This window comes from Apodemus sylvaticus, chromosome 3 (genome assembly GCF_947179515.1).
Source record: "Apodemus sylvaticus chromosome 3, mApoSyl1.1, whole genome shotgun sequence".
NCBI lineage: Eukaryota > Metazoa > Chordata > Mammalia > Rodentia > Muridae > Apodemus > Apodemus sylvaticus.
The window spans coordinates 131,413,722-131,434,625 of record NC_067474.1 but is presented as its reverse complement, the minus strand read 5'-3'; the positions used below and the strand labels follow the sequence as shown (position 1 = coordinate 131,434,625).

At 44.6% G+C, this 20,904-nt stretch overlaps 1 protein-coding gene across 8 annotated transcripts in view; it reads right to left on the bottom strand.

The window, feature by feature from the left end:
• The window catches only part of Eri3 (ERI1 exoribonuclease family member 3), a 124,859-nt gene that overhangs the window by 87,470 nt on the left and 16,485 nt on the right, over positions 1-20,904 (bottom strand). For all 8 annotated transcript variants that reach the window (XM_052177137.1, XM_052177138.1, XM_052177140.1 and 5 more), the window contains one exon: positions 4,375-4,491. In XM_052177137.1, the coding sequence (XP_052033097.1) occupies positions 4,375-4,491 (117 nt within the window). The remainder of the gene's footprint in view (positions 1-4,374; positions 4,492-20,904) is intronic.

Genomic DNA, 20,904 nt, shown 5'->3' with positions numbered 1-20,904 from the left:
CTTCCAAAGTCTTACATGTACAGACAAAGGCACAGAGTAAGGGCTTTCCTTCCTCTCACCAGGACTCAAGTCAGCACAGCTGTACCCTAGGCCCTGGGAAAATTGAAATAGGTAAGACCATTACACCTGTAATTTAGTAGCACGTCACTGACCAAGCACACTCAAGTCCTTCAGTTCAAACTTTAGCACCACAAAAAGTAATTAATTAATTATAAAGAAAATTCACATCACCTAAAAAGACAACCAGGTGCCACCCCAAGTATCCTGCTGGAAGGCTGTAGTGCTCCTCACTGTGGGGCAGGCCCACCCTCCCCACACTAGGGCTGAGACTGGGGCTCCAGCTCAGCAACCAGACAACACAGGCCCGGCATGGCAGTCACCTGTGCTCTCCATGCTTCGTAGAGGGCAAGCATTTCCAGGGTGGCCAGCCAGTGTGGCTCATCACTGAGTTCCTGGAGGACTGAAGTCAACCTCAGAGACAAAGGCTTACACAGTAGTTCAACTAAGCACTGCCTTCTGTGGGAAGCCTTCTAGCCTTAAGGAACTGAGGGAGTACTTGAAGGGAATAGACTTATTACCTAAAGAATAAGCCACCTCTTACCAGCTCTGCCAGTGTACACTGTTTGAAGGGGACTAAAACTGAGAAAGTTAGTCCCTGTATTTCATACATAGCCAAGCTATAAATGATGGAGAGAGACTACTGTAAAAAATTAACTGGGAAGTTCTCTTAGGCCTAACTTAAATCCTTCATGGTGTAGTAGTTTTAAGCCCATCCCACTTAGATTAATATATGTTTGCAAAAGGCTTTCATAGCCTCACAATGAAAGGTACTAGAGCAAAAGCCAAGTATTTGTTAAGCTGAGAACCAGGCTCACAGGCTAAACAGGGCTCAGAGGCCTTAACCACTTAAGATAGGAGAGGTGGGAGAAAGAACTAATGTGTGCTCTCCGATTCCTTTCACTGAGGAATTACAGATTAACTTCCACTTCTCCAGAATCAGAAACCACAGGAAGGGACTTTTGACCTAACTGATAGCACTGCTGATTCCCAATGCCCCCTACCTATATGAGGGCTTTGTCCAGGGATGAGCTGGCTTCATTGGAAACAGTAGCAACTCCAGAGAGTGGCCAGGAAACTCAGTGCCAACAGCATGTCAGCGGCCAGCCAGTCTCCTTTCACAGTTTATCTCCAACACAATCGTATTCTGACACCAAGACAGTTTGTTGATTACATAAGCACTTGTCTCTGGTGTGCAATCTGATAATCAGGCCCACTCTTTCTCCTCACACAAAGAGGCCAATAAATCTCACCCTTTATAAGTACAGGTGCAAGACAAAGCCCTTTACTAGCATTTAGCGAAATGGGTATTTCTGGTTTTTTTTTTTTTCTTTCTTTCATGGCAACAACAAAAGACTATGCATGGCCAGGGACCACAGCAGCCTAGCTGTTGAAGCCCAAGCTTATAGGCTGGGACAGACTCTAGAAGTCACAGTACAGGAACTTCCATGCCCCTGTCTCTACAGAACTTGGCTCAGGATGAGTGTCAATGAACTGAGGCAATGCCTCAAGAGGCTGAGACCCTTCTCACAAAACAGCACGAGCATTTGTGTGGGACTACAGACCTGTTCAGGCCAAAGCCTTCTCTCTGCAGTCCAACATTATACATATATATGGTTAGAGGTTTTGTTTGAGCGGTTTTTTGATTTATAGTTTTTTGAGACAGTTATTACATAGCCCCGGGCCTTGGTATTACAGCCTTGAACTCACTGGGTTAATCTAGAATGGCCTTCAACTCCCAGCCTCCTGGGTATAGAGATTACAGGCAAGGGTCATCATGCTGAGCTATTTACCTGAGACAGCCTCATGTAGTCCAGACTAGCAATGAACCCCTCATCCTCCTGTTTCTGACTAAAGAGTATTGAGATTATAGGCACATGCACTGCACCTGACCATAGTAGGGTTCTTAAGAATCTCTGTGCACTTGAGAAACAGACTCTGCTAGAAGAGCCACTTGGGTCCAAGCTCAAGGTGTTGAGACCACTGCTCACACATTTATTAAGATGTCTCTGGGTAGGTTAATCCCACTGCTTTCCTAAAACTGGCTATTCCAGGATGGATGAGGCTTCCCCCTGTATCTATACTTCTTTTCAAGTTCTAGTTACAGCTGGGATGGAGTCAGGGCAACACTGAGGTAATGTATGGTTTTCCAAAGAGATTTGACTCACTCAAAATGACAAGTCAGAGGCCACCAAGGTGGCTCATCCAATAAGGGCATTTACCATCAAGCCTGAGAACCTGAGTTCAAACCATGACAGGTACAGCGAGGAGAACCAACTCCTATAAGCTGCCCTCTGGTCAACATGCATCACAGCATGTGTGCATTCCCTCCCAAACAGAGAGAAATTTTGTTTGTTTTCTGGGCTTTTTGTTTTTGTTTATGTTTTTTTGCTTAAAAAATAAAAGGCCAAGTCAACAGTATAGTAGCTTACCTCCTTGGCCACAGTTCCCATTTATGGACCGAATATGGAACTAGATCCTCATAGAAAGAGAGGCAAAACTAGACCAGGCCTAGTTTAGCACTCCAAGTACTCATTATAGAGTAGCAAAACAGATAAATAATCAAAGTAGGAGCTATCGGATCAATGTGACTTGGGGTAAGCCTAATGCAGACTGTGTACCAAGGAAGGCTGCAAACCTATGCAGGACTGGAGCATAAGAAAGCACAGGGTTCACTGCAGCAGTGGGGACAGAGCACAGGATTCACTGCAGCAGTGGGGACAGAGCGCAGGGCTCACTGCAGCAGTAGGGACAGAGCGCAGGGCTCACTGCAGCAGTGGGGACAGAGCGCAGGGCTCACTGCAGCAGTGGGGACAGAGCAGGGGCCAGGGGTTTGGAGTGTTGATATAGCAGCCCACTGCCTCACAACCACATCTTTGTCTTCAACACATGTGCAGACAGGATCCCAACACAGGACCCCCCCCCTTGCCCTCCCATTATGGATGTTTTTGGGTAAAACTGTCAAGAAGAAAAGGATGCTTTCTGGGCCCCTCCCATCCCCACTCTGGAGAATGGGCGCCACCCCAGAGCACCTACTCTTACCTAAGGCCAGCCCAGCAGCACTTCCCGTTCCTGAATAGGCAGCAACTACTTCAAGATCTGGGTCTCAGGATCACACCAGGCAGTGTGGCCTCATAGTGCCACACCAGTCATTTGTTCCCCAAAGCAGAGCTAAGCAGGGTGGTCTGAACAGTACCGAAATGGAAAGAGGGTGTGGCACAGCTTCCAGGCTGATGGGGGTCTTAGGTGGTAGCTAGTGTAACCTTCCACTAGTTACTCTCCAAACGAGGGCAAAAAGCAAATTAACCCCTCCCTCTAGTGGGAAAGGCAATTCCCAGGAGCAAGGGGGAAATGGAGTGAAAGGCTAGCTGGGCAGGTGGGTACCTGCCATAAAAAGCCAAGCTGGGTCAGTTGGCAAACATTGGCTCTGAATTCAGGAGCAGCCCTGGAGACCCCATATCTGGGCTAGTCAGCCTCAGGGCCCACTGAAACACCCATTGCAACCTGCAGGCCCTTCCCCAGCCTCTTCCACAACAACTGTCCAGGCTTCCTCAAGTACTTCTTTCCCCTATTTTCACTTATGTGTAGAAAGGAGGTCTTTGTATGAAGGCACAAAGGCTCAATATATCTCAGCTCCAAATTAATGTTCTCTGTCACCTCTGCTGCCATGCGTGCCTGAATAGTGATTCTACAGAATGCCTGGCAGGGTACACAGACTGTGTCTCTGCACCATTCTGAGAGTTAGCCCTCTCAGGAGCTGCACTCCCTCCACCCTGATGATACCTCTTCTAAACCTCCAGCAATTATCAAAATCTCAGCTCTGTAAAATGGGGTCAGTGTTAATCTGCAGACAAGGTAACCAAGTACTGTACAAACTTAGATAAGGACACTCAGCCTTGGCCAGCCTATCTTCTCTGTCCTTGGTGGGAAAGTCATGCTTTACATCTCAGGAAGCTAAGAAAACCTGAACATAACAATTCCTTCCAAGCAGCTGAAATCCTCACTGCTGCAAAACAGGTCCTACTGAAAATGGAACTGGAAAGAACCTGAGTCCCAGAAGTCCCATACTACTCCTAGATTGATTCCAAGTGTCCAGTTGACAGGAATACTGAGAACAAGAAGGAAGGGGACATGTTGGGGAATCTGGGGCAAACTGTATCAATGCTGTCCCTGGAGACAGATACACAAGCAGTCATAGACCAAAGTCAAGTGAATAGCCATTGCTGAGCTCTTGCCTTAACCACTGATTGGACCTAGCTTTCCCTAAGAGACTTCATAAAGCAACAATCCCAAAGCTCCTCTCCCAGCAGCTCTTACCTCTGTACAGAAGGGGGTAAGTTGTGGGTGGACTACAGGCTGGACATACATGTGAAAGGTAGACTCAATTTCCATGGTCCGGCCATTTAACTTCAGGATGGGGAACTCAATGATTTCCTAGAATGCCAAAGAGACAGAAGAGAAGGTAAGTTATTTTGATCAACCATTTCAAATAACTAGGCAAAGCCAAGAAAGAATGAGTGTTTGTGACTCATTCCTTCTGCCAGCTCAAACCCAAGGCTAGATAGAAGAGGTGATAGTCAGCATTTATAATCCCACTGCTCACACTGCTAAAGCCTCCCCATGATTTTAGGGAAGGAAGACAGTGGTATACTTTGTGTCCCTCACAGAGGCCCATTCAGATGATTCTCTAAGACAAAGAAAGGCCTTTCTATCCCTTGCCAAGACTGCTGTCCTGAAATGTCTGGATCTCCAGGTAAGCAAGCAGTCATCACTCAGCACAGACTTCCTTGTATGAATCTTAAACACTGGCAGTGGTGGAGTGGGATGGTGGAGGAAGGTGGGGGGGGGGGAGGCTTCATTAGTCTTTGTGAGAAAAAAAAAGGTAACAAACTCCCAAAATAAGGCCAAAGGGGATATCAGAGACAAGAACACAGAACACAAGTTAATGGAGGCCAGTGCCTCCCACCTCTCTCTTCAAGCACTGCACACTCCCCTTTGCCTGCCCCTACCCGCCCAACCGCTTAGCAAGCCCTTCCCAATCCGCTGGAAGGTAATGGAAGAGAAGGAGGAGGAGTGACAATTTGTTTGGTGTCTCTAAGATTAATTTGTCTCCGTTATTTAATAGAGATGCACAGCACCAAGGTCCTGGTGTGCAAACAGGCTTGCAGAACGCTGGCTGTGCAGCACGCCTCATACATCGTTCCTGGAAAGGGAGGGATGCACCAGGGAGGGGAGAGGGCAGGAGAGAGCACGCACGCCAGAGAGAAAAGGGAAACCAAGGGGAGAGAATAAAAAAATATATTGCTTTTTAATATTCAAAAACAGTTTGCAAAATTTAATCAAAGCAGAGGAAAAGCTAACATTTTTACCACTTTGACATTTTTATTAGCGCTTTCATAAATTTTTAAAACATGAATGGAATTAGTTTACAACACCCACACACACAAAAAACTGCCCTGAAAACATCTGGAAGAGACAAATAGGAAATAATAAAAAAATAAATAAAAGCAAAATCTTCCAAGTAAAATTAGCATGTTGAAAAAACCCTGCACTACAGAGACAAAAGGGAGTTCTACCCACACAGGGCCCCAACAATCCGCTCCAGGGGCGTGCCTACCCCAGAACCCTCATTCTAGACAAGATCCTTCTAGAATCATCAAAGCCAAGGCAGAGAAAGCTTGGAATTGCAATACAGGAACCACCACTGCTGACTACTCCTGAGCACACTCAGGGGTCAGTGGGCAGGAAAACAGACAGTTGTCAACTACCCTTATGTCCCAAGGAAGACATCCTTGGAAAAGACATCCACTAATATTAGGGACTTGTTTTTTAAGTATTTATTTCAATCCAAAGCATAACAGTAAGGCTGAAAAACAAATCAATGCAGTTAGACTTCATATTAGAGAAATTAAAGGCTCAGGCTGCCTGGGAGCCTAGGCCAGTGGTTTTCAACCTTTCTAATGTTGTGACCCTTTAATACAGTTAACGGTTGTGGTGACCACCCACCCCAAACAGAATATTATTTTTGTTGCTACTTAGTAACTATAATTTTGCTACTGTATGGTTCATAATAGAAGTACCTGATAAGCAAAATACTGATATGTGACCCCTGTGAAAGGGTCATTCGACCAGATTCATTAGTTCATGGGAGCTTACCTGATCCCTCTGGGCTGATCCCCAGAGATAAAGAAGCTGAAAAGAACTGATTACTAGACACTGGAAGGGCAAAATGGCTGCAAGGTAAGGGCAAGAAGGCCCAGACTGCTCCTTAGGCCAGCTGATAAGACACCTCTTCTCCCAGTACAGTGAAGAACTCATTCTCCAACTGGTAAGCCTTTGTTCCCATAAAATACTACAAAGCAACCCAAGCAGAGGAGAGTTTTGCTATGGAAAACTAAGTTGAGCATTCACACATATACCAAACACACTGTTCCTAAAACTTCACATATCCGCAATTCCCAAGAGCTGTGATACAGGAGTCAACTGCCCCCCTCCAGAACCCCTGTAGTAAATCCTCTCTTACTAAATAGAAGAAACACTCTCCCTGTCCCCCCCCCCCAAAAGAAAGAGCTGCACAGCCTTGTGAGTTTGGCTGCCCTGGTGTCCAAGGAAACAAATACAGCAGCTCCTCACTAACAATGTTAGCTAGGCCCAAAATGAGATTTAACCTGTGACACAACTGTACTTTTCATTTAAACTTTCATTTGGAAAGAAACAGTGTTTGGAGACCTGCAGTTTGTCCTGCTAATAAAGACAAGTGTTGGGACCTTTAAGGATGCCATTCATCTTTGGCTTTTATTAAATTCAATTTTCTTAAGCCTGTGATACATTATGAAATTAGGAGTTGACATTCCTCTGGAAACAAAAATATCTATCAAACATAAATAGAGGGAAAAACCTCTATTACAAGAATGTATGGCTTAAAGTTGATCCCTTTCTACTTTTTTACAAGCACACGGTTTGTTTTAGATATGTGAAATGCTATTACAAATCTGGCATTTCATTAGTATTCTAAAACAGAACATGCCTCAGCTCTTGCTCTGACCAGCACTGTATCAGCTTTCTCAGCAGGCCTTGGGTCTCCCACTGAAGCTCACATTCAGACTCTCCTGCTAATGGTTCCTTCACTCATAGGGACACAGAGCTAGTGACCAAATTCATCTTACTGAGACCCCTCTCAGCTCCTAGGAGGGGGTGGGGGGTGGGGGGTGGAGCAATCCCCAAGATGCCTAAACCCAAGGCTCAGGACACATCCGATCGCCTGTCACCCAGGCCTAGTTCTCAAAATTCAAGAGGGACTCCCAGGAGCCACGTATACACACCATAGCCACTCTCCTGGAGTCTTTCCTCAGAAGCATCGGGAACTGTAACAACATGACTGCACAGGACCTATTCCTCTGAACCACTGAGATACAAAGAGGAGCTTATGGCAGAAGACTCTAAAGGAGTCTTCGCTAAAGGAGTCAAACATAAAAAAAATTGTTTTCAATGGAGCTGGGGAGATGACTCAGCTGTTAAGAACATGCACTACTCTTGTAGAAAACTTGAGTTCAGTTCTCAGTACTCACATCCATCAGGTGCTCACGGCCACTATAACTAAGTTCAGGGGATCTGAAGCCTCTGGCCTGTAAGTGCACCTGTACTTATATGTACACACTCTCATACACTGACACATAATTACAAATAAAAATTTAAAAAGAAGACCCTCTGAGGGGTCAGAGCAGAAAGACCTTACAGATAACTTCTTTCCATCCCATACTGTCCAGCAAGCCCCACATACTGGCCCACAGCACAGTCATGGAGAAGAACTATTCGCTGCACCTATGCATCAGGTGTGCCTGGGCCATGCCAAACATTTCTTAGAGTGTTTTTTACTGATAATGGCTAAAGACAAACACCCCCCGCCCCGCCCCGCCCCGCCCCAATGCTACAAGTAGACACTGTTAATTCCAACCCAAGGACCTGTGAAATGTGCCCAGTGCTTGCTTTCAGCTCTAGTTGCTCTCAGATAATGACAGCCCCTGCTGGTATCCTGCCCCTCTTCCTTTTCCCTTGCCCAATTTTATTATTCCCCCCAGAAAGAAGAGGGTTGTTTGTTTGATTTTCCTCTCAGGGACAGTTGAGTGCTTCTGTTCCAGAGGAAGGAAGACCCAGTCTGTATTTATAAGGCCTCTTTCTGGCTTCTAAGAATAGTTCCAGAATTTCTTTTCCTCTCTATGCCATTTGCATTCAATTAAACTACTAGGGGGGCTACTTTGGTACACAAAGTGGAGCTTAAGAAATGAGTAACTTGTGCCTTGGAGAAGTGCTTAAAATAATAAGTAGAAACGACAACTGAGCAAACAAGGGACAGTGGAGAGCCATACCAAGTGCTATGATTTTGTTCTTTCTCATTCATTTTCTAATTTTAGGCTCACTAACCCAGAGAGATAGTCATGTCATCAACACCAGCATCAGATCATAAGCCGGTACTGTTAAGCACCTACTGTTCAGCAGACATCCCAAGCACAGGCACAGGAGTGAGGCCTGGCTTCTCTCAGCATGCTAAAAGTCTGGAGAAAGGACCAGAAGATGGTCTCTAATACTCTCCTGTGTGGAAAATGGAATCAACCTGTTCCCTCTGCTCCTTGTTTCCTCTGTGGTAAACACTCTGCTAAGGGCTAACAGGAATTATCTTAATCCTCTAAACAACTTATTAGGTGGAAATCATTACTGTTGATATTTCACAATAAATTAAAGCTCAAAGATGTGCCTTATCAACTATGCTACTAGTACAGGACAGAGCTGGGACTCCAAAAAGGGAGGTGGGGGGAAGACAAGTAGGACTGACTGTTCTGTAGGGACCTCAGCACACTCCTCAGCAGACACCCAATGGCAGCATGTGTGGATGGCCTAGGCAGAAGTCTAGAGGATGTTCCTAAAGTCTGCTCCATGCTGTAGCCAGGCAGGTGCCACCAGGCTGAGTTCAGGAGGGAGGAGCCTGAGCCTTCAGTCTGCATCTCTGGCACTTGCCTATTGGTCCTCCCTGTCTCAGCTTTTTTTGTGTGTGCAAGCAGGAAGGAACTGACAAATAGGAGACAGAGCTAGTATCTGTCAAGTAGAAAACACTCGGCTTTCCGGGATTTTCCACAGATCTGGGAGGTGATCTGGCTAAGATGACAAGGTAAATGGTGGCGCCAGGTTCAAGGCCAGATTCAGAGTACCCCAAAGCAATGTCTGTTGGTTTCTGAGTTGATTTCTGTGGCTGCCGCTACTGACCGGGCCACACGTGCGCACCCCGGGCGCCGGCCGCGGTGGAACCGTGAACCGCAATGAGGCACGCTAGACCAGATAGCTCCACGTGGGCTTTATTTAAGAAGGGGAGGGGGTAGCCGGCGGAAAGGGAAGGGGGAAGAGAAAGAAAGAGAGAGAGGAAAGGAGCGCTGCTCAGTTATATACCTGCGGTGACGTAATTACAGGTAAAGGTGGGCTATGGAATTCTGGGTAAATGGCAGCCGTTGCCTAGGCAACAGACCTATACATTGCTTTGCATGGCGTCACAAGCTTTGCAGGCGTCAGGTACCTACAATGTCTACTAGAGTCATTCTACCTTGTACCTCTGAATGATTTCCTTCTTTAACTGCTACCAACCACTTAATCCCAGATTTAGCCAAACTGTCTAGTCTGCCTGGGACCAGAGGTCTCTAGAACACACAGCTGTCAGTGCCAAAACTGGAACAGGTACAGGTTATCTTAAACCATTCAGTTGTCTGAGGGCAGAATAAAATAATACAGCTGGTCTGGGGATGGTGGTTGGCAATTGGCCACAACTGAAAACTAAGGATAAAAACCTCCAAAAGTGGAATTTTCAAAGTATCTAAGGCTCTCACCCTGCTGCATTTACTCACTGCCTCACTCAGGGAAATGCCAGCTGCAATTTTTCTCCCAGAAGGGAGAGAAAACAAAGGAAGCACCAAGCAAATATTCATTTGCCTTTTCCTACATAAGTGAGCTAGAACACAGGTCTTAAGACCATTTGATTTTAAAACTGATCAACTATGAGTCTTGTGGGTCCCTTAATAAACAGGACAAGATTGCAATGGCACTTTAAGTGAAAGTTCATACCCAACCATTGAAGATTACAGAAAATAAATCTGTAGGGTTTGTTTTTAAGGTATGGAAACTTCCTTCAACTAAGTTATCTGTAGAGAATAGGTTATGCTCAAATACAGTAAGAAAACAACAGAAGTTAGTCAGCAGAAAGGGCTCAGCTGACCACCGGAATTGGCAGTGAGGGTTACTACAGTAGTAGTCTATCCCATTTTTCCAAAGCACAAATTCTTCTCAACCTGAGCTGATGTTTCTATGATCCCATCTGAAACATGAGACTGAGAAGATCATTTTCATATCTTGCCCAAATGAATCTAAGAAGAGCAAACAGACATTTCCTCAATTTAGAGATAATAACAAAAAATCTATCCCTTCCTTCTACCCCGCCTCCCTACCCCACCCCCACCCCCACCCCACCCTCGGTACTAAAGAATTTGGTAAAAATCCAGAGGCAACCTAACCACAAACAGCAAACATGTAGGGCTTATCCAACGTCTCTTAGATCTGGACATAGTCTAATACCAAGGTAACCCTTTCTGGGACGAGTAGGGGAGCCTGCTCACCAGGAAGAGTGAGGACACACTGGTATGATTTGCCTAACAGTTTCTTTGGGGGGGGGGGGAGCATTTTATGCACAAGGAGCTTATTTCTTAAACAAACACTCATGGTTTTGATTTACACCACAGCCTGCTCCTAAATAATTTATGGCGGGTTAAATTTATTGCCGAGCTCTGGCTGGCTGCAAATTCGAATTGCCAAATAATTAGATTTTAGGGCAAAGCTTATAAATTACCCGTCGATTTGTCCGGACTTGTTTGTCAGTTGCTTTGTGCTTCGGGTCATCTTTGGCATTTGGCTGTTTGGGTTTTAATTGCTGATTTACACTTTGACAGATGAGAGCTGATGCTCGAAGTTCCAGGACAAGCAACGGGGGAAAACCCAGAGCTTTACAGGGCTGATTTTTCACCTATATGTTCCCCTCCACCCATCTCCACAGACCCCCACGAAGCCATTAAAATGTAAAAACAAGGCTAAAAGTAGATGGTGCTACTCTTTAAGGAGATAGGAGTACTGTCTGAGTTATAATTTACCTTTACTAAAATCTGAAATTTAAAAAAAAAAATGAGCATATATATTAGTAAGTGAAAGAGATCAAGTGTTAAAACTGTATCCTCACCCTGGCACACACACCTGTCTCTATGTGTACACATGACTCAACTTGAATATTTTCACATGTTCTGAGTAACGTCAACTATCAGGGATTTGTGAAGCTAACCTTTAGGACAGCAAACAACTCAAGCACTATATATATATATATATATATATACACACACACATAAGTTTGTATTTTAATCATCCAATTAATAAAAACAAACCTCTGGTTATGCAAGGGAGGAGGTCCTTGGAGTTAGTTTTAAGTTTGTCATAGTAGTAAAACAGGGTAGAAATCTTCACTTAGCATTCCTGTACAGCAAGGGCAGGGGTGGGGTTAACAAATCTCTCTAGGTAGCACCCTGCATCTATCTCAAGAGTCTGCACAGAACCAGAGAAGGAAGGCTGGCTCCCAGTCAGCTGCTATGCTCCAGCAGCCTCCTATACAACCATGGGTCAGAGGCACTAATTCTACTAATTCTACTAAGTGTTGTCATGTACATGCCAGGCCCTGTCCAAAGCACGGACGTGTATTTTTAGTTCACTGTATCCTCCTATCAAGTCACAACTATCACTGACTGCACTCTGCCAGTCAGGCAACTGAAGTACAAGGGGTATAAGCCACTTTAGCCAGGGTCACACTCTTCATACTTGATAGAGAAAAAACTCAGTTCTAAACAGCCCAGTTCTGAAGCCCATGCTCTCAGTCATTCACCATGCTATCTTGTCCTGGACAGAATAGCCTCTGCCTCAGCCATCTTTACTCTGAGGCCCAGAGTTCTCATTTTGGGGGTTGGACACATGCAGCCAAATTCTGTCCAGTTAGTCTTGGGATAAACTGGGGAAAAGTCATGTAACTTACTCAGAATTACAAGATAGATCAGCGTTTGGTTACACAAAGACTCATTTTTTCCCAATCAATTATAGACTGCCCTGAAGACACAGTAGCTGGGGTGAAGGAATGAAGAATAGCAGGGTAAAGAAATGAGGCAGATGCAGGCCCACTCAGGTAATTAGGTAGGAGCCCAGAGAAGCTGGCTGGGCTAGGCCGCAGGAGACTTGCTCAGTAATCCCATCACGGCCCCAGACAGCACTTCTATATGCCTAGAAGCTTCCTTTACTTCCTTTATCCCTAAGGAGTAGCTCATGGGTTCCCTGTTCTCTGTCCACACTGATGGTGTGGCAGCTGTGCTAGCAGGGAAAACTTGAAAGCTTAGACAGCTAAGCCCATCAGTCCTTTTCTCCCTGGTGTTACATCTCCCTAGACTGGCAGGAATCACTCCCTATTTTATGGATGAAAAAAGCTAGTACCACAGACAGCATCCCAATGAGAATTTGTTAAAAACGTAAATTCCTGGGCTGGCACTGCAGTTCAGTGGTAGAATACTCATGTAGTTTAGGCCCTGCATTGAAACCTGAGCACTAAAAACAAACAGAATCACCAAGAGCACATAACCGTGCCTTGTAAAGAGTCAGCATCCTTCCCAACAACAGAATGCTTTTCTCTATCTTGCTTTGCTAGAGTTGTGGGTTGTTTTTTTTTTTTTTCTGTTATTTTTTTCAAGGGAAGTAAAATGATTTAGATGAGTGGTTCTCAACCTTCCTAATACTGCAACCCTTTAATATAGTTCTCCAAGTTGTGGTGACCCCAACCATAAAATTATTTATGTTGCTACTTCATAATGGTAAGTCTGAATCATAATATAAATACATGTGTTCTCCCACAGTCTTAGGTGACCCCTGTGAAAGGATCTTTCAACCCCCAAAGGGGTCATGACTCACAGGTTGAGAACAGGTTGACTTAGAGGAACAAAGCAAATTTCTAGCTTTTACCACAGATTTTGTGAGCCCAAAGCCCTCTCATTGGGGCCAGTGATCCTGGCTTTAAGCACTCAGCTGATTCTGATACTGCAGTTGAAAACCTGAGAGGCACTCCTCAAACTGAACTGTCTGAAGGTCTTGTCAAACTTCAAATCTATTTAGGTCTGTGTGGCCTGACACTCCATTTCTAACATCTGGCAGATGGTATAGATGTTGACACTTCTCAGATCACTAGTACAGGCAACTTTCCCAGAAAAAGACCTTGCCCAGTTGGCATGTGTGATTGCGAGACTCTTCCCTGTTTTGACCCTTTTAATCCCTTTCAGCTGACCAGTTGGCTTTTCAATGCTGTTGGTGCCTGGAGAAGTACATGGGAACAAAAGAAACTTGGTCCTGAACTAAGGAGGGACGAGATCAGGTCAGAGCTGTAAGTTTTTTAACAATTTGGGAGAGTAGGATTCCCAACTTTCTCACCAGTTATCATTAGTAGTACCTACCTCTCTGGATCAATGCCAAACAGTACCTCAAATATATCTCAAAGGGACAGCCACCTGCCTTAAAGGAGCTTACCTGTAGCTGTCATTATATACTCTGTCACTTGGCACCACCACTCCCAGGGAGCTAGAATCCAATGGCGTTTTGAGCTATGATGAGCATTGCTCCCAATTTTGGTCTTACTCAGCACACCCAAGGGCTATAACACATAACCTCTCTCCATTTCTACCATCACCACCTTAACCTAGTCTACTACCATCTCCCTTAGTGTTTTAGCAGGTTTTACCATGTCCACTTTTAGATCCTTAAACATCTTCTTCCATCCCCAGGGACTGTAGGTGCTCACTCTATTTTGTCCTTTCACTCAACAACACACTGAAAATCCCATTTCTAGTTTACTAACCGTGCTTTCAACCTCCCCCATGCACACTGCACTATGGATTCTTTGTTTTGATTTGATTTGGTTTTTATTCTGAGATAAGATCTCACTATGTGGCTCTGACTGTCCTGAATCACTAAGCTGACCAGGCTGGCCTCAAACTCACAGAGCTCTGCCTCTGTCACCTGAGTGCTGGGATTAGAAGTGAGTGACACATGCCCAGCTTTCACTGTGGACTCTACCTGTAGCAATATGGGCATTTCCGAAGGAGAGTTCCTGCCTCAATTTAGCCCTTGGATGAGCTCTTGGCTGGAACGGCTCCCCAGGACTAAACACTGAGCACATCCTCCAGAAGAAGAAAAGCAGAGCCACCCATGTAACAGCACTGCTCTACTAACCAAAACTCACTCTACCTCCCGCTGACCAACTATATCATCTGAGAACAGGAGCCCAACAGCAGACTATTCCACGGTACTTCTACTTTATTACCAAGGAGTCCTGAATGTTTGTCTCTCCCCAGAGAATCCTTTCTGATTCTCTCACTGCCTGCTTGCCATTTTCCTGTAGGTTGCCAGCCTTGGGGGAAGGGAAGCACGAGTGTCAATCTAGAAACACTCACGTCATGGGTTTTTAGGCTATGGCTCAATTTTTACCGCTAGAGCTCAGAACTCATCACATAAATGTAATGCCGTGGGGGCTTTTTAGCATTGGGAACACCAAGGATAAGAGGATAAAAAATAATCATCCAATGGCATCTTAATCAAAATGAAGCAGAATCCTTTTTCCCAACAAGACATATGGAGAAAGCATCACCTAATATCAGTTTCCTCATGTCAAACAACTGAGATGAGTCTGTAAAAGAAATGCAATCAATAGGAGGAGTCAAACACCCTGGCTAACACTCCCCACTCTACCCTTTCTCCTTGGCTTCCCAGAGCTCCAGTCACCTAGGTGCCTCTTCATTAACCATTCTTTTACACTCCCTCTCAATGTTAACCACACAGCTGTTTTTCTATTTGAGGGGCCTAAACTTCCCAGGTCTGATTAAGGTGTGTTTAGCAGATCCAATTGCAACTCCCAGTATTTTATGTGAGAAGATATCCTATCACTCTCCAGAAACTGTCTTTCCCTTGAGATCTAGCATTCCACCCAACCTTCAATGACACCTTTAATTGACAGTTGACACCCAGCATGGCCTCCTAAGAATTCCTCAGAGCCTCAGCTCTTAAACTCCACCCACCCCAGCAGCACCATTCCTTTGCTGATTTAGTTGATTCTGTCACATCCAACAAAAACTCTTTAATTTTTTTTTTGCTTTGATCCTCACCCTTTATGTCCAGACTTTATTGATTCAAATTCCTAAACTTATTCCAGACACAGTACTCTCACTCACGAGCATCCCAATAGGAGCTTCTAACTTGAATGGGAGAACTAATTTAAAAATCCCACTAAACCGTGAACTATTCAATGGACTCAAATTCATCTATCATCTGTACTTACTCATTTTCAACATTTTGACAAATTTGCCTAAAATTCAGACTTTCCCTGCACCAGAACTAAGCCAATTCAACATATTTTCCTCTGTTAAAACCCTCTGGTTTTTGTTTCTGCTTTTGTTTTTGGTTGTTTTTTTTTGGGGGGGGGGGGTAATCCATGCTGCAACAGTTGTGAGGCCTCAGGCCTACATGGCCCTTTGGGCCTCCTAAACTTCTCACAATATAAAGCCTGTTTGCCCCTCCTGCAAACTATGAGATGGCTCCCATCCATTGTGGGCCCTACCCCATCTTTCCTGCAGTGACAGTGCACTGCCTGTTGGTTACCATACATCCACTCTCCTGGACTCAGCTCCTTGAGGGTAGGAGAGCTCCTAGTTGGCTTTTATTCCAGCAGTTGCTATCCAAAGAGCAAAAGAGGCTTTTTCATTGCCTCCAAGGTGGTTACAATGAGCTCCTCCCCATTCCTTTGCTGACGGAGTAGGTTCTGTCACAGTCAACAAAACCCTAAAAGGCAGCTCAGTATCCCTGTTACTTAACAGTCCTTATGTCATCCGCCACATATCAATGCTCCTATTCCTTGGAGCTCTTTCCTACCAACAAACTTAGGCCAGTGCCTAGCAAATCTGCAGTCCAACAGCTGACTGTGCCTGGAGAGACCACTGGGATAATAAGAGGCTAGGGGAGATGTTTCCTGATTTGCACTAAATTACGTGGTAATTTCATTACCAATGACCCAATGCTCCCCAAGGAAAATTCCCAGCTCCACCCCAGGCAACTCTACAACCGAACTATACATCATGGTAGCTTAAAGGTATAAGCCCTGGGGAGGGGAGAGAAGCAACATGAATAGAGCAAATAAAGCCATGTTGACCACGTCTCTGCCATGCCAACCACACAAGGCAGCACCACCAAGCACCAGTGCGCCAGTCCTGAAATGTATGTTTTACTTCTACATCACTATGTCTGCTCTAAATAAAAAGGGGCCCCTTGGCTTTCATATGGAATTACAACACAGCCAAGACACAGTGAAGCTTGTTCCCATTCAGGGAGCACTAGTGAGGAGCCACAGGGAGTCAGGATGGGGCCCATCCCTATGGGGAACACGAGGAAACAACAGGCTGATTAGGGGGCAGGGAGGACCACTTTTATGGAAGCAGTGACAAAAGGACAAAAGGGTCTAGTGGGCCACCCCATTCTCCCTACAATTACTGGCCACCAATAGTGGAATTCATTTATGGTGACCCTGGAAAAGATGTGCTAAAGCAGAAATATAACTGAAAAGAAAGGCAATAATTGTTCTGATGGGCAAGGGAGAAAATTATTTGAGGAGTCCGGAGCCTGCAAGAGAACACTTACAGCTAACAGAGTCGTCATAACTCAGCCCCTCAAGCATTTTGTGCTCTGCTTATGGTGTTAACTTTAATGTCTTAACATATAACACCATCCACACTAACACAAAATACTACACACGCCAGATGAGGCTGAGTTATAGTTGCTGGGGGAAGCATAACTTTGAATTTCCTGATTTTGGTGCATTTAATCTCAGCCATAATGTTACATTAACGTCGGTTTTGCATTTCATTTCCCAGTTTAGAATAGCATCAGCGTCTTTCGCCTGTTTGTACAAAAAAAAAAAAAAAAAAAAAAAAAAAATGCAGGCTGACTGAGACTGAAGACAGGGAACCAAATCTAACAACTGAGTCCTGCTAAAAAGCGGGCCTAGTCCCTCCCACGTGGAGAAGCTGCAAACACAGCAAATTAAGAGGAAAGAAGGGGAAAGGGTATTTTTTTTCTATAGGGTACTTTCTTTTTGACCGCTTAGAGACTGCAAGAACCAAAAACAGAAAACAAGAAGGCAATTATGGAGCAAAGAGCAATCCTTGGAGGGAGGGGGGCAGTCTTTCAGTCTTTAAGGAAGGAAAAAGGGAATCAATATAGTTTGACTTATAGTAATCTTAACCAGTTTCCTGTAAACTTTTCTACAATGTCTCTTTCACAAAAGACCAGTAATGGTGCCAGTTCTAGGTCCTACTGAAATACTTCAAGTGTCTTTCTTCTGTATAGTTCTAGTCCTCAGTCACCAGCAATCCTGCCCTTCAAATGAACCCAAGATATGCACAATTTTCTATACAAGAGAAATGCAGATAATATCTCTCCAAGATTTCTGAAGGGAGGTGAGGGTGGGTGGCAATGGGCAAAGACCACACACTAGAAAACCTTAACCCCAAAGGTTACTGTTCTAACATTAAGGGCATTAAACACAGAGGAGAAGGAAGTGGTAGACAGGTCTGCTCTGAAGCAGACAGAAAAGCCTACCCAGGAGAGCAAGGGACTGACAGGGGAGGCAGCAACCAGGGCCTAACTCCCCACAGACAGAGAGCTATGCTACCCTCCCTCCCAAACCGAGCAGACAGCTGAGGTTACTTCATCTTCCCCACAAGCTGGCCTACACCTCATTTTCCTCACTTACATTTGCTTTGGTCTCCTCTGAACACTGAGGTGGTGAGAGAACTTGCCCTGAGGTTAAAGATGCACAATTAAAGAGCCACCAAAGCTTTCAGACTGCTCTCTGGGCCCCAGGGTCACAACAACCATCACAGCATGCACAGCCACACCAAATGAGCAAAGCAGCTCTGGCTGCTGAGGACAAAGCAGCCGCTGTTCCCTTCAACAGATAGAAATTCACTTCTGTATCAAGAAGCAATTCCTAAGACGAGCAAAAAACCCACATTTCTGAAATCTAGAGCCTCTAATACTTTAAATCATCTAAATTAACATTTGAGAGAAAAAAGGTTTTCCAATGAAAAAGTCTCATTTAAATTAATACTTATCACATTAATCTAAATAGAAACACATGAAACATAAAATGAGCACAAAAATCACAACATGAAAACCTATTACTGCTGGGCGGTGGTGTCGCACACCTGTCATCCCAGCACTTGGGAGGCAGAGGCAGGCACATTTCTGAGTTGAGGCCAGCCTGGCCTACAAAGTGAGTTCCAGGACATCCAGGGCTACACAGAGAAACCCTGTCTCGAAAAAAAACCAAAAAAAAAAAAAAAAAAAAAGAAAACCTATTACTAGTAAACCAATTCCCCCAAATGGAGTAGACTAAGCAAGTCCAGTTTCACTTACTAGAACAAAGTACAAAAATAACCAGCAAAACTATATTTATAACCAATATTGTTATATACCCAAGCACAACAGAGCACACAACTATTAGTTTCTCATGGAGGTATTCCTTTAAGATAGTCTCAATAAGCTGACTCAGAGACTTTTGAAAATGAGAGACAGATAAATGAAGTCCATACCAAGCCTCTGAACAACAGGTCTTTCCTGGGCCATAACTTGTTTCTGCCCCACATACCTGGAAAGGGTGTCATGCTCTAAATTTTAGGGTCTAAAAGATCCAGAAGTGAGCTGTGCAAAGATCTTGGAGTACTAAAAGCAAGAGCCAATTAGGAAAGTTCTAGTTCTAGCCCGGGAACACATGCAGGGTTTTTCTATAAAAAGTGTGTCACAGAACAGCTATCTCACACTCTGAAAGAAGGTGCATTATAGTCTAGTGATTGATTTTCTTGTTTCTTTTTGGAAGTTTCTTCCTACCACAATCTCAATCTTTCCTCCTTCCATTTAAATCTGGGTGGAGTTTTGGTGGCCGTTGTTAAACACAGAGCAAGGTATTAACACATTTACTAAGAACAAGAAATTAATGGCCTAAACTATTTTCCACTTACTTTCTCTCTTTTTAGGCTTAGTTTTTTGCCTATAGTATTTTGTCCCTCTACTATAAGCTCTTCCAGTTTCCTCACTTGCCTTGACTCACCTAGGCAGCAGGGGCTCTGATGAGAGCCTGCCTACAACCACCTCACTACAAGTCCTATCCTATCTGGGACAGAAAACTACTTTCATTCGCCTTCCAAGTTTCCTCTGCATTCTATCAGATTCTCCTTCCCCCAAATGAAATGGGGCTTTAAGTTGCAATTAATAACAGGTCTTGGTTTCCCCATCCCTTTCTTGAGGGTGGCCTAGAGATAGTCCAGAGGACATACATGTGTGGCCCCAGCGCGCCTGCCTACCCGCTGAAGGCAGCCTTGCAGAGGCTTAATGAAGTTGAGATGCATTACATTTATCACTTTCCCTAGACCCACTCGAATCCATCACTTTGTCACACCAAGAAGTTAGATTGATCTGACAGGATTTGCTCTTCTTCAGAAACCCATGTAAGTTATTACTCAGTACCCCACATTCTTCTAGCTGTTTGCTGATTGATTATCTGACGAACAGGTCAACTATCTTCTCTGGTATCGCAGTAAACTAACAGGTCTATAATTTCCAAGATCATTCGTATTCCCCTCTTCAAGATAAGCAAGACAGCAAATGCCTCTTTCCAAGTTCTCTAAAGCAACAGCTAGTGCTTAACTAATGATGCACCCTAAGTGCCCTTGGAATAATATCATCAGGGTTCACTGACTCTGGAATAGTCTTAGGATGGATGCAGACCCTCATAAACAAGCACCAAGCTCCTTACCCGGTGTGGGTCATGAAAACCCTTGGTGGCCTAAGTCTGGGAAGCAAGCTGGTAGCATAGATGATTTAAATTCCCACTGCATAATATTTTTCAGTGTGACAATGGACACACAGACAGACATGCCCTTGAAAGAGAGACAAAAGATGACACTGTCCAAACAAACTGAGAGACATAAATCAGGTTCCACCTTCAAGAACACTGGCAAGACCTTCCATAGGACAGGCAAACAGCTATGTAACTGCTGAGCTTACAATCCAAGTGGAAAGCTAAGAAGCACACACACTAAGGCATGTTCCAGGAAGCAGCAAATGCCGTGAGGAAGTGCCAAGCCAGCAGCTATGGAGATCCAGAGAAGATAAAGATGAAGCACATGTAATATAGGTATGCTAGATTTATAGCCATGACCCGTCGGGCTTACTCAAGACTGAAACTTACTCTATAAGGGAAATAATATGGGACATTAGAATGTGGATCCTGGATTTGCAACTCAAAAGACTCCACAACTAGAATTCCCATCCAACCACTCAGCTCCCCTACACACAAGGTTAAGTGCAGCTGGGACAGTTCCCAAACCTTCCCTTCAGTCTAATGCCATCTAAAGTTCCTCCCCTTAGGGCGCCATCATCGTCTAGCAAGCCTGATTCCAATGCCCCAGAGTCAAGCCTCTACCTTAACAACAAACAGGAAAGAGGAAAGCAAAGAGGGTGTACCATCTGGACAGGTAAAACAACCTACATTCTATAGCTATGCCCCGGGAGAAAAAGCTAACTAACCTTAAGAAATGAAGACTTCATCTTTTTGTTGTCCCCAGTGGTCCCTGCCTCCCAAGTCCCAACTGTGAGGTCTCCCACTCTGGCCTCCTAATGAAAGCTACTCTCCCAAAG